This window comes from Fomitiporia mediterranea (assembly GCF_000271605.1).
Source record: "Fomitiporia mediterranea MF3/22 unplaced genomic scaffold FOMMEscaffold_6, whole genome shotgun sequence".
NCBI classification, from domain to species: domain Eukaryota; kingdom Fungi; phylum Basidiomycota; class Agaricomycetes; order Hymenochaetales; family Hymenochaetaceae; genus Fomitiporia; species Fomitiporia mediterranea.
Window position 1 is genome coordinate 2,277,390 of NW_006760391.1, and position 22,538 is coordinate 2,299,927.

Consider the following 22,538-nt stretch of genomic DNA (forward strand, 5'->3'; position numbering starts at 1 on the left):
ACTGCATTATGAACTCGATTTATTTCCTATCTTACTAGTCCGTACGGAAAGCCGCTAGCTTGGTATTTTGTTCTACTGGCAAGGACGCGATCAGGAGATACAACAAGGATTTCAAGGAATGTATGTATGAATCCATCCCTACCTACTAACGATAGCTAGCACAGGAAAGAAAGAATGAGTGGAAAGACATGCGAGATCGAAAGCTTTTATGTCACTGGTCCATCTTTACAGAGCATACATTCACATCACATCAGCTCGAAGAAAGTCGTTGTAAAGTGAGATAAAGTGGAGTATCACTACTCCTCTTCCTCATCACTCTCGTCTTCCTGAGCTTCTAGGAACTAGATATCATAGGAGCGTTGATAAGCGAGAGGCTAATAAAAACATAGTGTGTGAAGTAGGTGCGAACGTACCTTGACGAGCGCCTCGGTTGCTTTGAGGAAATGCTGTTTGCCCTGTGGCTTCGCACCCTTCTGATGCCAGTAGATGATTGCTTGTGCGGAGATACAGTCTTTGTTGTACAGAATCTATTATATAGTTAAATGTGTGTCGATTATACTTAAAGTAACCCGCGAAAAGAAAATGCAGGTATAAGGAAGGATGGCCTACCTTGAGTATCTGAGGGAACGTCTTCATAACGCGCGTTTCTTCGTAGGCGTATACTTGCACCGCGTTGATGAGCGCTACTTGTGTTTTGGCGCTTTCGCAGAATGGCTCGAGGACGGGTGCGTATTTCTGTTTATTTGAGCAAGTATTTATAAGTGTTGGTTAAGTGTGGTGATGAGAGATAGAGGAAAAGACGCACGTCGACTTCGCGGAGGACGACCGCCTCAATCTGGTCTGCACGCGTGGACCAGTCGATGATACCCGTAAGACCTTGCCAGATACAGCCGACGAAATCCGTCGCTGGGATCGGCTGTTCCTCCTGACTTGATTTCAGAGCTTCAACGATCTGTATCAAACATCACGTCATCTCAACAAATCATCAGCAACAAAAGGAAACAATATTATATACCTCATCAGTTGATCTATTTTCATCTTCGCAAAGCTCCTTGAGGGTCTTTACAACGCTCTCCCTGGCCGCTGCGGACTGTTTGCGGATAAACCACTCGGCGACCTGCGGGAGGCCAGCCTTTTTGAAATGGTCTTCAAGCGTCTTTGCGTCTCGTTTGTTCGCAGGGAGGAAGAGGAGGATGTTTTTCACGCCGCCCTTGCGAAGTGTACTGTTGAGATGTTCCATCGTTTGATCAACGAGATAGGTGCGGAATATGACGGTAAGAACATTCAGAGCCAAAACTGTTGATTTGTTGTGAATAACAGTTCATAGAATACTCTATTAGATAGACACGCACAATCTTTGACAAGATGGTCCTTAGCTAAGCTAAGTAGGGGAGCTGAGGTGGACAAGCCTTGGGCCATTATGAGACCGGTCGCGATAGCGAACTTGTCCCTTTGCTCAGCAGGCCAGCGATTACAGTATTGGAACAGACCAGGGAGAGATGTCTCTTCAAGTGGTCGCTGGAGGTATTTGTACCTACGGACTCGAATGAAAAGCATATAACCATGATATTACGCGAGATACGAACCGTCTGACTAATTTATTAAGCACGTCAATGTATTTTTTTATGTCCTCCACCTGTGGCGGGTCCCTCGCTTTGAGGATCGAGAACGGAGAGGGCGGTGCGCCGTCTTGAACGTATTGGCCTCCTGGCTGGAGGAGTCCGCCAGTGAAGAAGATCTCGTAGAAGGCATCTGCATATTTGAGGAATTCGAGTGTGGACCCTGCTTGAACTAATTTATTATAATATCCGTCAAAGTCTCCCTCTGGGATTGTCTCGAGATGTTTGTAAAGTTGGTCGCGGAATACTATGTATCACCAACGAGGAACGTTAGTATATGGGTATGTACGATGAAGGGCTGATCTGAGATGGATGAATGCGTGTGCGCGTACCTGCTGGTTCGTGTTTAGCAGAAGCTTGTACGGCGCGCTTTCTTGCTTTGATCTTGACCCCCGAGAGAGAAGGCTTGGATGCGGTTGATTGCTGAGACATTCACCAGGTGTACGCGTGTCTACAGCCGGTGTACTGGATGAAGGGAGGGAGGAAGTTGTTGTCAGGCCGGGGCGGGCTGAAGATCTCGTCAACCTTCGATGAGTCCGATTAACAAGATTGGCACATCCGCTCCTGCGTATTTTGGTACTCTTTACTCACGCTTCGGCAGACTATTTTCATCCTTTCGGCCGACTGGGTCACTGGTTACTATCCATCCATGCCTGCTACCACTAATACTGGATTATTTCTACGTTATGCTAAAGGGAACGGGAGGTTTATTGAATGAGGCAAACTGGGTTAGGACTGTATCTCTGCGAACGTAGAAGAACTGCCGACAGGCTTTAGAAAAAAGTCAATTCAATCCTGCTTCTTCGACGTGTTCTTAATGTCTCATTAAAAGTCTCCGAACGACACTCCTTCCTAATTCACCTGTTCTTAAGCTATCTGGCTTTCCTGTCAGCACCAGGGTTTCTTGGAAATTACTGTCATGGGTTTATGCACGCACGGCAAGTCACGTCGCACGTGAGATCCGTTCCGTCTCTGCTCCAACGCCCTTACGCGTCTTTTGCTTCTGCCCACGTAACGCGCTCGCTCTTATCCTGAACTAAAATTGTAGCCATGGTAAGTTGAGACACATTTTTGTGTAACGTAAATTTTTAGTGATTATTTTTTGTAGGCACCAAGAGGTCTGTCAGCAGAAGAAAAACGCGTCAGGCTCTTGGAAATATTCCACGAGACTGTGAGAGCACCAAGCACTGTAATAACTAGGCCTAAAGATTGATTCGGTCTTTTAGAAAGACTTTTTCCAGGTATGTTCTTCCCTGCTGCTCGAATTCTTCCGTTAAATGTTACTGCAGTTGAAAGAGCTGGAGAAGTTGGGTCCAAAGATGAAAGGTATTGGTAAGCATATAGTTAGGTTACTTAGCGTGTTTGCCTTGACAATTTATAATCCGAATCTAGTCCAGCAGTCCGTGAAGGAGGTCCTACAGGGACTTGTGGACGATAGTCTTGTCCAGTCAGATAAGATTGGCTCGTCTAACTGTAAGGGGAACCACACCTTCGTCACTATCTTTCCACCAATAACGCATATAGTCTTCTGGAGTTTTCCCTCTCAACGCGGCGCTCTTGTATGTGTGCTTATTCAATGCAGTGGCATACTCTCATGATCGAGTATAGATGAATAGCCGTCTGAATACTGCAAAAGAGACACGCGCGAATTTACAGTCTCAATTGCAAGATTTGCAAGACACCATCGAGAACGAAAAGATTATGCGTGCTGACAATGTATATTGTATAGTCAGCCGTAAGCTCACCCAACCGCTAACCAGCCTTGAATATTAGGACGAACGAACCTCCGCTCTGACTGAGCTCGCGTCGACAAAAGCTCAGATAGTGGAGCTCGAGAAAGAGCTCGCACAATATGGATCGTGCGATCCCGCAAAAATTGAGGCAAAGCGTCGTGCCGCAAAACTCGCGCACGAGGCAACAATTAGGTGGACGGGTAAGTCGATCCATCATGTTATCATTCATTTCGCCGAAAAGTCGTAAACTATCCGGCTACGATGAACTCATAACCTGCATCGACACACTAGATAATGTAGCAATACTAATTCCTCATATGTCGCGCCAGAACGGTACGGACCCGAACGAGATCCGTGCATATTTGGAGATCGGCGAAGACTTCGAGGACATTGCCTAAAATTTCTTTGACAAGGCGCTTTGTGGACTAGTGACTGTTCTCCGTGCTTAAGTTTGACTGGTGCTCGCTACCCATCGTCTTTTAAGTCGGACTGCCCGATTCCACCATGCTGCATGCATTGGCCTCGTTCTATCCTGTGTATTGCTGCTTTAACAAGTTTACGCTACTAACAGCGATTCTCTATAATCGAACTTATTTGCATTTCATCAACTCAGCCTTTGGGATAGCCTTTCGCCTCCAAATTCCCTGGAGCAGTATTCTGTCTCAGCACCTTCCCTTTCTCTTGTCGGTGTCTCCTCGCCTTGTGCTTCGGACTACGTCGCAGTACATCGACTCTTGTGGTAAGGTTCTTTCTACGGACTATTTTTATTCCTTCAGAACGCCCAAGTAGAACCAGCACATCTTCTGCCCGGGCCGCTGCAACGTCTAGGCGACGTGGCTTGCCTGACTGGCCTTAGGAATCTGTACCTAGGAGAGCTGATCATCAACAGGACATTGTTCTCGGATGAACTTCACGGAACACCGTAGTCAAGAACTGAATTGGTATGGGAGAAGTCGTTTCGCACTACTTCGATCAACCATGCCCGACCGAAGCTTCACGTCAGAGTATTTGAGTGGATCCAGCACTCGGAATGCTCATCTGTGGCGAACAAGCTTGCGAAGCCATATTCAAGGGACGGCCCGCCAGGACCGTCTGTGGCTGCACAAATGCTGGACAAGGTAGAATCACGGCTCTTTGCGGTCGTCGTTCATATACCATGAGAACCTGTGCTTTACTTTTCATGAGTTGCATATGCTTCGCGCGCGAAGTCGCTACTTAGACCACGCGCACTAAACGTAAAACTTGATGGTGTACGTGATGGATTATTGGTAACTTCTGCAACGACAGACTCTCGCGTTGGCGCTTCGACACAACTGGCGGAGTGGTAGTGGTCAGCCCCTCTCGTTGTGCCACGCATCACCTACGTAGCTATAATCTTCGTAATCACCACAGCAGATTTTTGAGCAGTTCTCCGCGTCGACGGAAGCCGCTAAACCATGTGAATTTATGTCAGGTACCATTGCTATGGATTTCCGTCTCTTCTTGACAATATTCCTCGGAAAATTAACATTATTTCTATGCCTTTGGTAGCAAAGGAAGATCCTTCGCCGGCCCGCCGCACAGCTGATCCTCACCCAACCGTTATTTGTTTCCGACATATTGTATGACGTTCTCCAGAGTTCGTCTTTCTTCGCATGCAATATTTAAACTGTCATTTTCTTGGCCTTCACACATCTCAAAGGTCTACTTGTCCTTTGCTTAGTGCGAGAAGTTGAACGATGTACTCGAGACTTGTTTTAGTTCTCTTAGCAACTACAGCTTATGTTTCTGCTGCGCCGAAGTCCAAACGGGCTTCGGACTGCACGACGACCATCAGTTCTATTGATGATGCTACCAACGCTGGAGACTGCACCACTGTCAATATCAATGGCTTCACCGTACCGGCTGGAGAGGGCTTTGAGCTCGACCTCGCGGATGGGACGACTGTTAACCTGAGTAAGTCCTGCTGTTCAACGTGGGTACTAGCTGTATCCTAACGTTACGAATGTAGACGGCAATGTACTCTTCGGAAACAAATCTTGGGAAGGACCACTTTTCACTATTAGTGAGTTTCCTCGCGGATCTTGATTTTTGTTTATCCTTTGATCATTTGTAACAAGGCGGAGACGATATTACGTGTAAGTCTGGAGGTCTTCCTCTCGTCTCAACCTTTGCCAACATTACGAACAGTCAAAGGGAATGGCCATATCTTTGACGGTGGAGGACCGTTCTACTGGGTAAGCGTAACCTCGTATGTACGTAAATCTTCTATTCATATTTGTTTAAATTTCAGGACGGCTTGGGTGGAGGAGGCGGTGTCACTAAGCCTGACCCAATGATGAAGTACGAGGTTTCTTTATGTGATTTCTCTTAGTGATGTTCACGAATTTCTACCTATAGAATCAGGATTTCAGGCACATTCAGCGACCTGAAAGTCGTCAACTCACCGCAACGAGTATTCAGTGTTTCTAACCCAGGTCCTTTGACCATCTCCGGATGTACAGTTGACAACTGTAAGCTCAATCTTAAATCTTTTTTAACGAAGGTTGTCTATTCAGACCCGATACTATCTAGCCCAGGGAGACCAACCAAACGCTAACAGTGATGGGGAGGCCGCTGGACACAACACCGACGGTTTTGATATCTCATCTACTGATGTTGTAAGTCAACTTCCGTATGTTTCGAGGGACAATTAAGGAATGCATTTACGTATTTTACTAGACGTTTACTGGAAATACTGTCATGAACCAAGATGACTGCCTTGCTGTCAATAAGGGTTCAAATATCGTGTTCACAGGCAACACTTGTTCTGGGGGTCATGGTATTTCGATCGGGTCTATTTCCTCGGACGCGACTGTCAATGGTGTCTTGATCACTAATAATAAGATTATCAACAAGTAAGACTTTTCGCAAACTCCGGCAGGGCGATGCACTGACATAGTCATCCTTTTAGCGACCAAGCTCTCCGCATTAAGACGAAGGCAGACGCTACTGATGCAAGCGTAACTAACATCACTTACTCTGTTCGTCATCATATCGTCCCTCTTGCACCTATTCTCGCTGACGTACGCTGTCTAGGGGAACACTGGCACTGGGATGCGTAGGTTCGGAATCATCATCGACCAAAGTTATCCCGATACGCTCGGCACTCCTGGAAACGGTGTCAGCATCTCGGACATTAGCTTCATTGACAGTTCCAACACTATCGAGGTTAGTGATGACGCTGTTCGCGTCGCAGTGAATTGCGGCGATGGTTCTTGCACGGGTACATGGGATTGGAGTTCTTTGACGGTCACTGGTGGAAAGGCTAGTGAGATCACTGGGTTCGACGGCATTAGCGGAGGCTCATTTTGATATTCCTATATCGAGTAATTAGTCTGTACCAGAGTAATTCTTTATGATGCATCGAAATTATGCGGAATTGACTTTTACTCCCAAAAATGGACCGAGGAATAAAGTTCATATTGTGAGAAGATATACCTATATTAGGCGATTCCAATTAGAATCACGAAAGTCAAATTCTATGTTCCTTGCTCATTTGTTCCACGCGACACACATGATACTTTCCATACTACCTCGGTGTGTATATGAGGTTTCATTTGATTTGATACAATGTAGCAACTTATAATCTTCTAATAGGTTGTATTTATCCAGCGCTCATATGCTCTTTGTTGGTGTTGCTCACATGGCCAATATGAGGCCGGGCTCTATTCACAAGTAATATGAGTAAGGTACAATATCCCAATGTTGTCTTTACGTCCTTTTACAAGATTATTCACAAGCACACACAAGGCCTTCCAATCACGACCTGACACAAGTCCGGAGAGTACAGAAGGAACGGACATAAGTCCTATTCCGTGACTTCTCAGGTCTGAGTTCTTCGGGACCTTTTGTATCTAGCAGAGGTGATTAGTTTTGTTGCCTCTGCAATGACAATTTGATATCCAATTAATGGAAATGACTGGAAATTGGACTCGCCAAGAATGATACATTTGGTACACGTACTATTTTGTTGATTGATGTCGAGTTTTGGTTCGTGGTTTCTTGAAGCCAACTTTGGCCTTGGCATTAGTGGCAGTGACGCATGGTGTTGTCCCATGACGGTGCGTGGACACTTAACTCTTGGTTATGGATATTTTCCCATGTTTGACCCGACACCTGCTAGAATCAAAGACTTTGGGAACTTCTCTAACGTGGACGTTGCGAACATACCGGTGTCCTGAATTAGAATCTCATCAACATTTTGGGTGTTATGTGTGTGATTCTTTGGCCAGAGCATATGGGTTGACGACAGTTTGTGTATAGCACTGGGACCTACAACACGCCCACGCCGATAGCTTTGGCACATTATCAACCAACGTTGCAAGCTGGGCACGAATTAAAGCAAGGTTGACGGGGTATTGGCTTTGCACCGAACAATGGTTGAACAAGGGAACTAGAGCGAATAACCAACCGAAAAACCAAAGTGGTGTACAAAGATGTGTTCGGACAGTGCAGATTTGCCAGTCACAGATACTCTATACTCTGTAAGTTATCTCCATTTAAAAGCAGTGCTTTGTGAGGTCTTTCAACCTGTTGTGAAAGGCTCCACAGCGTATGTCTGCAAAGGATACATCCCTTATTTGGAACTCAAGGTTGGTATAAGGGCCGTGAAGTAGCATGTACCAGCTGAGCTTTATCCAGGCAACGGTCGAAAAATGTGACTTCAAAAGTTTTCACGAAGGTACTATGGATGTACCTTTGCATTGAAGTCGACGGGCCGTCGGATTATGTTTGGCCATGATCTGCCTAAACTTGTAGGTCTAGGAACTCGCAGCCAAAATATCGAGTATTTAGCGAGACTGCGAGGAAGGCGGCAAATCCGACGGACTCTAGTTCGAGTACCACATGATGCGAAGGGCACCTCGACTGCGTGGCAGTGGTCTTCAATGCCACGAACCTGAGCATCTGAACGCTGTTAAATTTACCGAGGATGTAACTCTCGCTGGAACCGAGTCTGATCCCGAGAAACAGACCTGGCTAACAATAATTCAAGACATTCAGAAAGCTGAACCATGCGTCGAAAGAAGAAGAGAAGCTGAATCTAAATGCGCCGCTAGCTATATGTGGAACTTCTGAGCTAAATTAGGCGAGACTTCTCTCACTGCGACGCCCAAGTATGGCAGCTTACCCTCTGTTCATTCCGGAGAAATTAGTTTTCTGCTCCTTCCTACAGATTCTAAACGTGTGTGATGCGCACTCCGGACGGCCCGCCATGTTTTCTCAAGGTCTATTATTGCCCGACATTTTAGAGACAAAACGGGTGGATCACCAATGTTATTTAAGTATAAAAGACTCAAAGCTACGTCGAAAACCAGCAGCCTCGTCTAGGGCCTCAATCACTACTCCGTCGCTTGGAATATGTTGCGTCTTCTTGCCATTGTCTCTGCCATCGCTGTCGTAGGCACAAACGCCGCTTCAGACTGTACAGCTACTATAAACTCACTTGATGATGTTGATGACGCCAAAAGTTGTACGACGGTGAACATCAACGGCTTCACGGTTCCGGCTGGTGAAGGATTCACCCTTTCACTGGCGCAAGGCACAACTGTAAATCTAAGTATGTCCAAAAATAATTTCATACGTTTGCCTTCTTTTGACTGTTGGTCTTTTGCTGACAGATGGTGACATTGCTTTCGGAAACAAGAGCTGGTCTGGTCCCCTCTTTACCGTCAGTGAGTCACCACGCATTTCATGGTTTGCGGGAAGTTGACTGACGTTGACGTCAGGTGGAGACGACATTACCTGTAAGAAGTTTTGAGCTTGGCATTGACGGAAGAAAGGTTTAACAGGATTTTCCCAGTCAACGGTAATGGCCACACTTTCGACGGCGGAGGACCATTCTATTGGGTGAGAAAGGTGTCATTTCATTCATTGACTTCAACTAAAATGTTTCTCCGGTAGGACGGCCAAGGATCTAACGGTGGTGTCACGAAGCCTCGACCAATGATGAAGTACGTGTAATTATTGCCTCATCAAGGATGTAAGGCTAATAGTGAATGCTTCAGAATCAAGATTTCCGGTACATTCAAAGACGTTCGCGTTGTCAACTCCCCAGCGCAAACATTCAGTGTCTCAAACCCTGGACCGCTTGTCATTGATGGAATGAATATTGATAATTGTAAGGATCTTCCAACAGCTTTCCCGAAAACCGTTGATTGAGTTATTGTCCAAATGATCAGCACAGGGTGACCTTCCAAACTCTAAGAGTGACGGTGACCCGGCAGGACACAATACGGATGGATTCGATTGTTCAACAACTGACCTAGTAAGTAAGAATAACCTAGATCTGAGCGATATATGTTTAGCGATTTCTGGCGTTTCCATCTAGACAATCCAAAATAGCATGATCAGGAACCAGGACGATTGCCTCGCCATCAACAAGGGCTCCAACATTGTGTTCACAGGCAACACTTGCCAAGGTGGCCATGGAATTTCAGTCGGCTCAATCTCATCTGACGTGACGGTCTCGGGAATTGTCATCAGCGACAACACCATAATTGACAAGTAAGCACATTCTATTGCATCAAACAATGCATATATGCATATACTAATGGTCGGTCTTTCTAGTGACCAGGCGTTGCGCATCAAGATGAAATCCGACGCCACTGATTCCTCTGTTACCAATATCACATACTCTGTGAGCCACATCTTCAATACTTACATACCAACTAATCCCTAACTTCCTTATTTCACATATTTCAATTATCAGGGAAACAAGGGAAGCGGACTGAGGCAGTTCGGCGTGCTCATAGACCAGAGCTACCCAGATACGCTTGGCACGCCGGGCACGGGCGTTCAGCTCAGCGACGTCAACTTCGTCGGTGCAACCACCTCGCTTAGCGTTAATAGCGACGCGATGCAGGTGGCTGTCAACTGTGGTAAGGGTGCGTGCACCGGAACGTGGGATTGGAGCGCCCTTCAGATTACTGGCGGTACTGAGGGCGAACTCATCAACTTTGATGGCATTGAAGGCTTCACGGTTTGATCCTTTGATCCATCATCCAATATATCATGTCTCTCTCTCTTTCTTTTTTGCCGCGGGGGTCGCATCTTTCTTTCGTTCTTCTTAATTCGTTTCCGGGTTGGTCGCAGTATGGACCGTATGGTTTGTGGAGTCCGGTGTACTATAGCTGTAGCACAAAATCGTGATAGCCGATATCGTGTTAAAGGAACTCCCATTGACAGTTGTCTGTTAGGAACCTACGTGAGCTCCACAAAAATCATGACACTGAAAGTTTCGTGCACGCGGAAGTCAAGTATCAGAAAAATGCTTCCAAAGTGGTGACCTCACTCGACCTATACTCGTGTGGCTCCGAGTCGGTCGCTGGGTCCATACATCAAATGTCACGACTCACGTATCAAAAGAAGATAGTCTCTCTGCTTCTGCCTCGGTGCCTGCATACTGAGACGCCGACGCTCCCTGGTAGCTCGACTCCACACACCACCAGGCAATCACCGAAACCAAAATCAAAATTAATACTGAAAGTTACGATGAGCCGGAACCTCCGGCGTCGCGTTTTTGATACCAGCATCTACAGACGCTAAATAGTATAATAGTATAATAGTATTTGCGTAGACGCCGAATAAGTTCAAAGACTCCTTCGACTATGCTAGATCCGGTATTTTCCATTTGACGCTCAATTTCCCACTTTGCCACCTACCAGGCTAGCAAAGGCAATCTCCGGTCTTGAAATTGAAGAAATTGCAATAGTTTTGGCGGTTTGTACATATACTTGCCTCGCTGAATTTCGATGAACCGGATCTATCCACTTGCGAAATACTCTAGCGTCTAAAAATAATAACAAAATCATTTTTTCTTCGATAGGCGAGCAATGGATGAAGCAAACTATACCTGAACATTGCGATGGTCGTGAATGAAAAGGGAAGAGAAAGAACAGGTAATCGAGACAGTGAAGAAAGAAAGGTGACAGGATAACGTTACAACGGAATCCCCACTGTCGGGATGTACTGTCCACAGGCGCTCAGCAGTATTGCATAGACGCCGGATAGCCCTCGGCTATACTAGATTCAGTATTTTAAATTTGACGCTGAATTTCACCTTACACATCTCCGACCTTGAGAACGTTGCAATGACTTGTTGCACTTCGGCTCAGCGGATCGATCTCCTGAACGAAATGCTTCAGGCGTTTGAGCCTTTTCAAAATCATCTTTTCTTTCGATAAGCGAGAAATGGATGATGCAGACTATACTAATACATTGCGATGGTCACGGAGGAAAAAGATCAAGAAAAGCAGGTAATCGGGACAGCCAAGAAAGTAAAGGTGACAGCTATATAACCAAAGGAAAAGTGACAAGACAAAAAAAGAAAGAAAGAAAATAGAGATTACAAGTTAAAAAAAATTAGTCGGACTCTTCACCTGGTTCTAGCATCTCGCCATTTTGCAACCTCAGAATGAGATGATCGATCTTCGCCTTGTGTATTCGGTGATGTTCTTGCCAGCCTTTCCATGGATGGTGCGTATACTTAACAAAATCAACAAATATCAAACATCAGCCGCCTTCCCATTTGTAAGATTATTCGGAAATACATACTATCTTTGCAAATTCCTGGAAGATCTTATCCGAGGTACCTTCGGGCTTGTTCACGAAGTATTGCGCAAGAAGGATGTCATCGTTTCGACCGTAGCGCATTTTCTTGGTCGGAGGCGCAGGGAGTGGCTCATCACCTTCGACGCGATTCAGCTCGTGCTTGTGTCGCCGATAGTATTTCATCCATGATGCCCTGGAATGATGCGGTGCTTTACTTGAGACGTCTTTCCAGAAAGTAACCATATCCAAACGACCCTGCAGTCTGTTATGGGACACACAGCCGGTCAGTCAAGGTATTGCGCTTACACTTTGGACGTGACTAACTTTCTGTATGCCATGAATTTACACAAAAACGCAACGTCTTCGCTTGTGAATGCTACACCTTTACCGGTCGTACTCCTGTATAACGCTCTTGGTGGAGTAGGTGAGCGATTTCTCATACCATGCTCTTGGTACATTCGGTTTGCTGCTTCAATCGTGAAGGGTCCTTCTCCAGTCGGGGCTGGGACATTTACATCTTCAACAGTGCCTGTAACCTGGCTTTGTCCATTCTCCTGAGCATGACTCGGAGATGGAGAACGTGAATCGATATCCATTGCATATCCGCCAAGTCGAATTTGGTGTTTATTGCAATATCTACGCCAGCTGTAAAATCTAAAGATTGTAATGATATATACGTGAGGGTGTTTCAGGAAGACTATCAAGAGATACGTACGTATGATGTGGTGCCTGGATAGACAATGAATCACAGATAGTGAGCAGTGGCATTTGATACGAGTAAAACGGATGTAAAAACCTTCACCGCTATACGTTCGCAAATTTCTCGCAAGCTGAGACCATGCTGTCAGGGGCAGATCTCCAAGAGCGGCTCAGAGTGTTTGGAGACTCACCTCAATACGAGTCCCTGCTCCTGACAATAGTCTATATATTTCTTCAGGTATTCAATATCGTCGGCGGTAAATAGATTGCCGCCATAAGTGCTCTTAATCACGCGCGTAGGAGGGGTCGGAGAACGCGCAGGTGGATGACGTCTAGTTAATACAAGTGAAGACGCGGGCGCGTTGGTCTGAGGCTATTAGAAACCGTTTCAGCTAAACCAAATCGATCTTTCGTTTCGTAAACCTCACCTGAGCCCTCGTCCGTCTTCGTCCCCTAGTTTCTTCCCTAGGGCTGGGTGGTTGTGCAGGCTCCTGGTCCTGTGCAGGGCCAGGAGCGGGGATAGGTTCTTGAGATGCAGGGGCGGAGGCAGGAGCAGGAGGTGGCGGTGCTGTTGTTTGTTCCAGCGTGGTACTTGAAGTGGAAGGACCGGTTATTGGTACATATTGTTCTGGCTGGTATGTTGCGTCATAACTCTATTCAAAATGCATATAGCCAGTTGAGAAATAGCGCAAAAAAAGGAAGACTGGCTCTGCACCTGTGATTGGTCATAATAATCATGACCAGCGTCAGTCCAAGCGTTCTGCCCATCTCTATATCGTTGATCATAATACGCAGCAGTTTGCGGATCATTCATAGGAGGCAAATGAGTCTCAGTTAGCTGCGCGAATGCAGGACCCGCTTCGCTCCAATGGTCATCCCGTGCATACGGATTCTGCGCACGAGGTGGTAGCATCTGTATGTGCGTTGTATGCTGGTGAGGCGTGATCGGCGTCGGCGTTTGCCAATTCTGCGGCGCACCAGGCTGAGTCAGGGAAGCTCGGGATGCATGATGCTGAGCACCTTGGCCAGCGTATACAGGATAACCAAATCCTGGTGGTCCAAGAGGTGTTGCGGGGGTGAGCATTTGGGGCTGAGCAGGCGGTAGTTCATGATGTGCATATCCTCCTGGATGACTCGCTGGATGGGGCTGTGCTTGGGGTTGCGCAGTCGGCGGCTGCACCTGGTGCTGAAGCTGGTGTTGCGAAGAAGGATGTGCGGCATGATGTTGCTGCTGGGGCAGTTGGACTTGTGTTTGGATCGGCGGTTGTATCGGTTGGACGTGCGTTTGTGAATGAACCAACCTTTGTTGTGACCCCGCGGATTGATCGGTCGGTGCTCCATTCGCATTGCTGCGTGCTGCACGGGGCCGCACTCTGGTGAAATTTCCACATGTTTATCTTCCTTCTGACGGAACAAGACGCAGAAAGACATACTGCTCGCTCCCAGTTACTCTGCAACCCGCCCAACCAGTGTGATACGTTTGAAGCTCATTTGCGCGAATACATTCGTGAATCCACTGATAGCTCAGCACGATCTTACCCTTCTTTCCAGCATATTGACGATACAGACTCTGGCCGGACTCGGTATGCGGGTCAACTGAAACAGAAATTGGTACAGTAAGCTCGTATCGCCCATTGTGACCCAATCAACGCAAAAACACGCTTACCAAGTATGTATGGTACACCACTGTACCCTGGCGAGACTGTCCCACCGTGTTTCTAGCGAAAAGCACGTTCAGCGCGAGCTGGCCGACGCGACGAATGCGAGTAGGATGGGAGGAGGACATACCGTTATGATCTCGACGAGCTGGTCCCTCTCCGCTACATCCTTCTCGATGAATATGGAGAGTGGGGTCCCGAGCATCGGCTCGAGAAAGAGTTCATTGTTGACAGCGCTGGTGGCGGCCGACGCATTGTTGGCCTGGCCAGACTATGTAAAGACAATATTAGCATGTTTAAGTCTATAGACACGAAACTCGACAGCGGGTATATAGGTTCGGTCAACGCGGTGCACCCATGCTGACGACGCCCAATGGCAGCCTCCTTTCACGCGAGCGAGCGCCGTGCAGGCTGGGATATGTTTCGCTGGGAGAGAAATGTGTTGTGCAAGACTTACTGGCCGATTTGCGTGCCGTGGCATCCGATGGGGTCTTAGTGTGTGGACCTCAAGCACTAGGGACAGAGACCAAATAAAGTGACGATATGTGTATCGCAGCGTCACGCTCACTGTACAGTAGCACTCGTGTCACTCACAACCTACCTTGTCTCTCCTCTTGATGCCAACAATTCTTGCAGGGGTCCTCTGACATAGAGTTTGTTGCATTTAAATATCAGAGCAAGAACTGATGTATTTTGACATCCTCGACAATTAATCCGGTCTTGCGCACACTTGAAGGAATATTACTGATATTAAGTACTAGACGAACCTCCTTCTGCCACTTATTTATCCTTGTTGGTTCCCGTTCGTTCACACTCTCTATCGCTTTCTTCTTGGGTCGGCGATACCCACAATACAGCAGAGGACTGTCATATGCCTTGGACATGTGTTCACTGAATGTCGAGATGGGTCTGCTGCATCAAATCTATCATGGACTGAGCTCAGTTGCGCTTATGGCCAAGAAGACAATCTCGAGTTCGAGCTATGATGATCTCAGCTTATCCGCATCTTGTTAAAAGGAGTATGTTTTGGTAGTCTTGCTCTCGCACTAGCACTCTTGACTTATGACGTTTGCAGCCCCATTAAACATCCTCCGCAATATAATTATAAAAGTCATTATTGATCGACCTGTCACGCTGCCCGACCCGGCCGCGTACATCAGTACTTAACTAGGTCCTTCTCCGAAGCTCTCCTCAACGCTCATCACGAAAGCTTCCTCAACGAAGTTCTTTAGAATTTGCAATACTCATATCAGGATCAGTGCCGGTGCAACGAGGTTGCCGTCTTCAATCTCACATCTCGAAGCCGCCCAGGGTTCTAATCTGAGCTCGGATTCCGCTTTGTGATGGTGGATGAGCTCATGAATTGAGCGCCCACCGTCTTGCATCTAAGCCGCTTGATACTCAGGTACTTCTTCCACTCTGTATTTAGGTCAACATCAAGAAACGCACTCCTACGATACTCGCAACGGCTAAATTTATGTCTGTCTATCTGCTAACTGTTAAATCAATGTTCAATCAGGCAGTCTGGCAACGAATGGAAACTACCCATGAAAGTCTACAACACTCATTCTACTTCACCGATAATAGGTATGTAAGTATTCGGGGTTAAGATCTAATCATACCAATCCGCACCTGATTAATATTGCGATAGGAACTACTTGAACACTTGAACTAACAGGTCCATTTCGGAGGACATATTGATTCCGAATACAACAGCGCCATACCGACTTGGGATTTGGCATCTTCACATGGACGAGATTGGGATGTACTAGCATGCCGTGAAGACGAATCTACGTTTACCAAGACTGGGTCTTCCTATACTTTGCTTTCGCTGTAGATTCCTTGGCGGCTCATCGGCCGTTTATCCTGCCTGGGGTCCATGGACGGACGCCGTAATCTCTGAACCTGCGGCTTTCCCGCGTGCGTGTACATTTTGTTTACTTGCGAACAGAGAACGTGTTTCAAGTCCACAATCCCATGCATGGAAAGCAGAAGCGGCGTTCTCCTATCCCTTTCCATGGCTGTGAGGTACGCGCAAGGGAATTCTATTTTTACGCGAAAGGCGCGAAGAGCCAAGCGCTATGTCGTTATTTCTTCTAAAGCGATTCGCTAATTTTTGCAGGTTTAATGCTGCCGTACCTGGACTTCTCTACGCTGGAAAGAAAAGACGGCCGCAGTCGTCGGCAACATATACGAAAACATATGAGAGCCGATCTAGATATATGTTCCGAAGAACCAGATGTATGCACCCCCAACATCAGTGGCTCGATAGGTGTATGTTACGAATCTCAAGCAATTTTGTCGAGTTCAGTAATCATTGTCTTTTATGGGCGCGTCTCGTCCGTATCTCCCAAGAAAATTGCAATCGCCGGTGAAAGGAAGGGAAGACGAAGAGCTCAAACTTACGAGCGCGCGTCTCTGTAGTTTCCACACGCGCGCGGATCAGCGGGCGCCAATATTTGGGCTTGTGGCTAATGAACACGAGAGAGAGAGAAAGCTTTTTCACTTTGTTCGATCTGGATTGACTGAACAGATATGATGTTGGATATTGCTGGAGGGCTCTGGAGAGTTCGTTCGGTTTTCAGATTGGAAAAGCCGCTAGAGATTTTCTATACAAAATCCGGAGCTGACCACTCCATCTTCGACAACTTTTTCTCAGACCATCGACCATTAATGGACCGATCGAACGGGGTCTATGATGGTCATGTAAGATAGAATTGAATACACAAATTGAGTTCTCGGCTAGAAAGAGGGACATGTGCAATTTTGATGCTAGATACAAAATTGAATGCATCCTGTCCGTGACAGCAGCTCAAACTTGTTTCGCGCCAAAATTTCTGCTGACCAGGCAAGCTCGGGACCGCGGAGCATGCGCTCACGGAACGCGAGCGAGCCCGTTTGTTCTGTACATATATACGCACAATGTATTTTGCAGAAATTAAGCAACTTTATTGGGCGTGCCATCAGCATACGCATATGTACATGAATTTTTGACTCGCAGAAAGAGGGGGAATTGTAGCCGTTGCCGACTGTTTCCCTAGTAACACGTTTAGTCTAAAGCTTGAGAGAAGGGAAGAAGAGGCTGTATTTTGTCTAAATGTCCCTCGTGAGGATTCATTCGATCACAGTGCTACTTTATCAGAGTTATAATCCCGTGCGCGCCCCATACACTCCTTGGCGCATCGGACACGCATCTGAGCACATTCAGCTTTATCTGGCAGGACGAGAAGAGATCGGAGTGATATTCATTGGCATTCCCGCGCAGCGTGTACATAGATGCGGTGAATCACTGCATATATGCACACCCATGCTTTATTTGATTTGAGAGTAAAAAGGTACTGAAGATCGAGGTAGAATATTATGGAGACTTCAGCAAAGATTTACATTGCCTACTGAGGACATATAAGGAGAATGTGATCAGATTGAATCTGAGTATGCATGTCGCGTGGTATCTGGTGCCTCGATGAAACGAGACGAAGAGTGTGGCGTAGGAGAGGCGGTAGAACGCCACTGAGAGCTAGCAGAGAGGGCAGTGCAGACGAATGGAAAAAGAGACGGAAAGCGCGGGAGGGAGAAGCACTTAGCAGAAGAGGGAGAGAACTTCCATCTGACTAGTCGACGGGAGGATGCTGCTGGTAGACTTAGCAACGACCCGATGGGACAGTCCCATCAGTCAAAGTCCGGTCATGATACAAATTTGACCACAGCTCGCAGCATCCTGTGTGACTGAGAATGGGAAAATTGAGCAATAGAGGGAGAATAGGAGGCGACAAAGGAATAATAATGCGTGGTAGCAGAAGGAGCGCAGAGTGCAGTGCGGATGAGGGCAAAGGAGACAAAAAAAGAGAGGGGGAGGAATGTGCAGTCTAGGCCAAGAACGGACAATTGCCGGGACCCGGAGTTGGGGCAAGACCCAATCGTCCAATTATCCAAAACGATGGGCCCGTGACGGTGTGACTGCGCGATGTTGTTGATGGGTTGTGATGCTGGCCCGTGAGAGTGACCTCCCATATATCGCAGCCACCTTGATTAAACAAGTCCCGTCAAGTTGTGCCATATCCCACAGCCAACCTTGTGCATAACCCATCTCACACTCCTTCGTCTCTCCCCCCGTCGTCCGTGGCTGCCTCTCCAGCAGCGTTCACCCCCAAGCCAGCCATGTCCGCCGCAGCTGCCACGGGTCGCAAAAAGTCAGTCATCTCCACCGTAGGCCTCCAAATCGACACACCCGTTGCCCACAATACCTTCCTCAACAAATCCGCCGCCTCCTCGACATCCCTCTACCAACAATGCTCCCAACTCCGTTCCCGCCTCCTGCGTATTCAGACTTTCCCTGCCTACTTTGCAATCAGTTCAGGCTCGGAGAGCCGCACATCCGTTGACCCCGTCACCCAACTCTGGGACTGCTTCGCACTCGGCGTGCCCTTGTGCTTTTTACATAACCTCCTCCCAAATGTCACTCCAATCACCATTGTCGACACGGACCCGGCGTCCATCGACCCGGAGAATAGCAAGGCTGCGAAGAAGGCTATTGTCCACTTTGCTATGGCTATCGGCGGTATCCCCGACTTATACGATTCGACAGAGCAGTTCACTGCTACCCAATTACTGGATCGGAGCACGACAGAGGGTTTCGTCAAGGTTTGTGTGTTCATGAATTGGACGCTCTCAACCTAACTCAAGTGTCTTTCTTTGTCAGGTCGTGAACTGCGTTACTCGCCTCGTTGACCGTTTGCCAGATGATTGCTTCCAGGAGGCACCGCCATCATCACCCCCTTCGTTGCTTCCGTCGCACGAATCGACCGACTCACTAATCAATCCCGACTCGCCAATGCAATCTACTCCAGTAAATGCTCAGGAAACTGCTCGTAACAACATCATACGTGAGATTGTGGAGACGGAACGTAAATATGTGCAGGATCTGGAGCATATGCAGGTCCGTATCATCCCTGCCTCGCTTAACAGCTTTAGACTGATGCGTCTGACGTCGGGCAATAGAAATATGCCAACGCGCTTAATTCGAGCAGTGCTATCGACCAGGATACAATCCATCTCCTGTTTCCTGGTCTAAGCAAACTGCTTGACTTTCAGCGACGCTTCCTGATTAAGCTCGAGGGCGTGGCAGAGTTGCCATGGAAAGAACAACGCTGGGGACTTCACTTCATTGAGAATGTGTGTTTCGTCTGTTGCTTTCTCGCTGTCATCCGCTGACCGGGACCTTTTTTTCTTCTATGTGGGGCTCTCCCATCACCGCTTTCCTTTCCGTATGCAATGCTGCTTTCGTCCGCTTTCAAACGCCTTTGTTTATGCTCTTTGGCTCCGTTCCCGCACTCGGAACAACAGGAAGCCGAATTTTCCGTTTATGAGCCGTATTGTGCCAACTACTCGGAGGCGATGGACATCCTACTGACGGTTGAGTCAAATCTCATGGTGCGTATCATAACCATCTGCGGTAGTAGTCGTCTCGAGTTGCCATCGAGCTCGTGTTCCCATCCTGTGTGGCAACTGAGTCGAACCCTCGCTTTGCTGTTCACTCGCTTGCTCACACGGCGGCTTCCGTGGCGACGCGCGGACGTAACCCTTGTTCCGGTTTCGTCGTGCCCTAACCTTATTGCAATTTCCGTATCTGGGATCTGCGTTTCTCACACTCGTTCCTTCTTGCTTTTTCTTTACAGACTGTGAACCTCATCAACGCCAAGTCGGAGCTGCCAGCTTTCCTCATCAAGCCTATCCAACGTATCTGCAAGTACCCTCTTTTACTCGAGGTATGCAATAAATCTGCGGAAAATTTCGAGCTAGCAATTAGAGCTGACTATTTTCGGATTTAGTCCCTCCTTAAAGCGGCCGCCAACTCCGATTATCCCCACTATGACGAGCTTCAAAAGGGCCTGGAATCGGCTAAGCGAGTTACAGACAGAATTAACGAAGCTCAGCGACGATCAGAAAATTTGCAGACGGTCGCAAGTCTCGAAGCACGCGTGGAGGACTGGAAGGGCCACCATCTTTCTAATTTTGGCGAGCTTATCCTGGAAGACATATTCATGGTCATGAAGATGGATATCGACCGCGAATACCACGTCTTTCTCTTCGAGAAAATCATCCTCTGTTGTAAGGAAGTACTCCCAACAGCGAATGGAGGCACTATCCGGAAGAGCAGCAAAAGTAATTCCATACTCAAGAAGCAGATGGCATCTTCACCCGGCGGGATGAGTGCATCCAAGAAGAAATCTACACCGCTTTTGTTGAAGGGCCGTATCTTTTTGAACAATGTAACGCATACGCGCCGCAGCATCACACCTGGTAAGTCGCTTTTTCCGGACGACTCTCACTTCCGAACGGCGGTCTAACTTTAACTCTTAGGTCCTTCAGGTCCCCAATACTCGCTTCAGGTGTGGTGGCGAGGCGATGATGATAACGAATACTTCACTCTGAGATGCCGTTCGGAAGAGCAGCTTAGCAAATGGGAAAATGCCATTAATGCCCTGATTGAGAAGACACTGGCGCGCAGAGGGGCGGAGTCGCAGCGGACCGTGCAGGCTAACAGTACAAACCCTTCGCATTTGCGTCAATTGGACGTGGCTCGCAAATTGTCGTCAACTGCAAGTGCAAACTACAGTATGATGTCTCCGATCTCGGGTCCTTCATCTGCAACGCGGCGTTATCCTCCCACAGCGTTTGACTATGATGACTATCGGAGTCGTGACAGTGGCATGACGAATGGTACTTATTATTCTAACAGCAACGGAGCAGGTCCCAGCGGTTATCCTCAGGACATTGATTACGAATACGGTGAAGATTACGATGATTACCAGACCAGCTCTCAGTATGCTTCATCTTCTGGTCGTGGAACTCCTGTCGGGACACGTCGTGGCAACGTTTCCCAGAGTATGGTGCAAGAACGTGAATTTAATGGGGCATATGACCGACCTCGGGCTCGCACAGAAGATCAGAACGGTGCTACATTACGGGCATGGCGGAAGAACGGTCAGCCGATGCCACCACCCCCTCCTCCGCCCGTCGGTGCTCTACCCAACCCGCTCCTACATGGCAGACCACCTGGTCCATCTCGGATGACGTCAGATGGATCAGACATGAGTTTTGGTCCGGGCGTGAACACTCGGCCACAGCCGACTCTTCGAAGCAAGTTCAGTTCTAACAGGCTAAATTCGACGTATGAGAACGAAAGCGAACGCGCTGTATCTCCGCTTACTCGCGCCCCTTCGAGGCCGCCTATGCGCTCACGCAGTGCTAGCCAACCGAGTGCATACAATCCGCCTCCTCCGTCCCAGCCCCCGCCCTTGCCCAAATCGAACTGGATGGAGATCTCAAAGGGTTCGGCAGCAAATTCGGGAGCGAGTAGCAAGAGAGGAAGCGGCTCGAGTGAATCGACTGGGGAGAGTTCAGATTATTCTCCCCATAGTGCGTCGCCGATCACTCCGTTTGGGTCCAGCGACTCTTCGCTTCCCGGATCAACCTTGCGCCCATCACGTTCGCAAGTGCATCTCCAAAAGACCTCGGCTTTAGGTCCACAGTTGAGCTTTTCACCGTTGGTAAAGGTGAAGGTGCACTTCTTGGAGGACATTTTCGTAATTCAAGTTCCGAGAACGACTGAATACGAAGAACTGGTGGAGAAGGTCGGCAAGAAGATCAGGTTGTGTGGGCCGCGGAGGGACGATGGACCTCTCAAAGTCAAGTATGTTGACGAAGAGGGTGATTTGGTCTCGCTAGGATCTACGGAGGATGTCCAAATGGCGTTCGAGACCATGCAGTCTGGAAACCAAGTGACGCTCTATGTCTCATGAAAACTTCTTTTCGTCTCTTCGTATGCGTTCCCTTCTCGGCATTATCTGTCGCATTCCTAGTCATTTCATCTCCTAACCAAAGTTTTCAACACAACATCAATCTCACTGGCTTTACAACTTGCGCTTTTTTTTAACATCTGGAGGACCTCCTCTGGTCCATGGTATTCTAATTCGTTTTCAAAGGTACAATAGTCATCTATCTTTTTCTGTGGTCTCATGCGGTACTTTGGTTGTCAACGGTCTGCTGGGTTTCCACTTTTTCCCCTTTCTCTTCTTTTCTTTCTTTTCGTACTGTCTAGTTACCCCGGATTTCCTTTACGACTGCTATGTGTCCTTATCTCTGTTTCGTGTTCCAATCCTGCTTTATCCTGGAAATGTTCGGATCCATGTTCGTCTGTTTCTCGAGGTGATTGTGGTTCGAACTTGTATTAGTAGAACAAAATAGAAGAACGTGCA

The 22,538-nt window shown here is 47.7% G+C and overlaps 8 protein-coding genes across 8 annotated transcripts; 5 read left to right on the top strand and 3 right to left on the bottom strand.

Annotated features, from left to right (window-relative positions):
* Positions 1–6: 6 nt before the first annotated feature.
* Positions 7–2,124, bottom strand: FOMMEDRAFT_108157 (ARM repeat-containing protein). The gene is made up of 8 exons (XM_007266695.1): positions 1,952–2,124; positions 1,587–1,866; positions 1,353–1,534; positions 1,016–1,296; positions 806–952; positions 610–735; positions 414–527; positions 7–341 (listed from the first exon to the last, which is right to left on the bottom strand). Exons 1-8 carry the CDS (start codon positions 2,049–2,051, stop codon positions 297–299), a joined length of 1,275 nt encoding a protein of 424 aa, XP_007266757.1. The 5' UTR covers positions 2,052–2,124; the 3' UTR covers positions 7–296.
* A 603-nt stretch (positions 2,125–2,727) lies between these two features.
* On the top strand, positions 2,728–3,599 carry FOMMEDRAFT_84439 (meiotic nuclear division protein 1; the record flags this gene model as incomplete). The annotated part of the gene is made up of 7 exons (XM_007266696.1): positions 2,728–2,790; positions 2,846–2,860; positions 2,909–2,951; positions 3,012–3,092; positions 3,144–3,178; positions 3,228–3,335; positions 3,393–3,599. Coding segments are annotated over 7 exons (552 nt in total), but the record flags the coding sequence as incomplete, so codon positions are not given.
* Positions 3,600–3,961: 362 nt separating this feature from the next.
* Positions 3,962–4,950, bottom strand: FOMMEDRAFT_156414 (uncharacterized protein; the record flags this gene model as incomplete). The annotated part of the gene is made up of 6 exons (XM_007266697.1): positions 3,962–4,203; positions 4,274–4,344; positions 4,402–4,461; positions 4,528–4,665; positions 4,717–4,781; positions 4,927–4,950. 6 exons carry the CDS (start codon positions 4,948–4,950, stop codon positions 3,962–3,964), a joined length of 600 nt encoding a protein of 199 aa, XP_007266759.1.
* A 120-nt stretch (positions 4,951–5,070) lies between these two features.
* Positions 5,071–6,685, top strand: FOMMEDRAFT_86090 (endo-polygalacturonase PG1; the record flags this gene model as incomplete). The annotated part of the gene is made up of 10 exons (XM_007266698.1): positions 5,071–5,287; positions 5,343–5,396; positions 5,452–5,469; positions 5,522–5,568; positions 5,625–5,674; positions 5,732–5,844; positions 5,906–5,991; positions 6,053–6,228; positions 6,285–6,354; positions 6,410–6,685. 10 exons carry the CDS (start codon positions 5,071–5,073, stop codon positions 6,683–6,685), a joined length of 1,107 nt encoding a protein of 368 aa, XP_007266760.1.
* A 665-nt stretch (positions 6,686–7,350) lies between these two features.
* On the top strand, positions 7,351–8,274 carry FOMMEDRAFT_156416 (uncharacterized protein; the record flags this gene model as incomplete). Its single annotated transcript, XM_007266699.1, has 5 exons — positions 7,351–7,545; positions 7,637–7,799; positions 7,883–7,965; positions 8,015–8,054; positions 8,132–8,274. 5 exons carry the CDS (start codon positions 7,351–7,353, stop codon positions 8,272–8,274), a joined length of 624 nt encoding a protein of 207 aa, XP_007266761.1.
* Positions 8,275–8,731: 457 nt separating this feature from the next.
* Positions 8,732–10,358, top strand: FOMMEDRAFT_28644 (endo-polygalacturonase PG1; the record flags this gene model as incomplete). The annotated part of the gene is made up of 10 exons (XM_007266700.1): positions 8,732–8,930; positions 8,992–9,045; positions 9,100–9,117; positions 9,174–9,220; positions 9,275–9,324; positions 9,379–9,491; positions 9,553–9,638; positions 9,702–9,877; positions 9,941–10,010; positions 10,083–10,358. 10 exons carry the CDS (start codon positions 8,732–8,734, stop codon positions 10,356–10,358), a joined length of 1,089 nt encoding a protein of 362 aa, XP_007266762.1.
* A 1,249-nt stretch (positions 10,359–11,607) lies between these two features.
* FOMMEDRAFT_140811 (uncharacterized protein) lies at positions 11,608–14,701 on the bottom strand. Its single transcript, XM_007266701.1, has 11 exons — positions 14,411–14,701; positions 14,289–14,340; positions 14,056–14,218; positions 13,338–13,995; positions 13,051–13,275; positions 12,814–12,995; positions 12,720–12,753; positions 12,639–12,652; positions 12,248–12,577; positions 11,927–12,185; positions 11,608–11,857 (listed from the first exon to the last, which is right to left on the bottom strand). The coding sequence occupies exons 1-11, from the start codon at positions 14,483–14,485 to the stop codon at positions 11,735–11,737; spliced, it is 2,115 nt and encodes a 704-aa protein (XP_007266763.1). The 5' UTR covers positions 14,486–14,701; the 3' UTR covers positions 11,608–11,734.
* A 3,719-nt stretch (positions 14,702–18,420) lies between these two features.
* Positions 18,421–22,394, top strand: FOMMEDRAFT_20220 (uncharacterized protein). The gene is made up of 7 exons (XM_007266702.1): positions 18,421–18,921; positions 18,980–19,216; positions 19,279–19,452; positions 19,624–19,710; positions 19,956–20,045; positions 20,109–20,580; positions 20,641–22,394. Exons 1-7 carry the CDS (start codon positions 18,439–18,441, stop codon positions 22,080–22,082), a joined length of 2,985 nt encoding a protein of 994 aa, XP_007266764.1. The 5' UTR covers positions 18,421–18,438; the 3' UTR covers positions 22,083–22,394.
* The last annotated feature ends 144 nt before the right edge of the window (positions 22,395–22,538 follow it).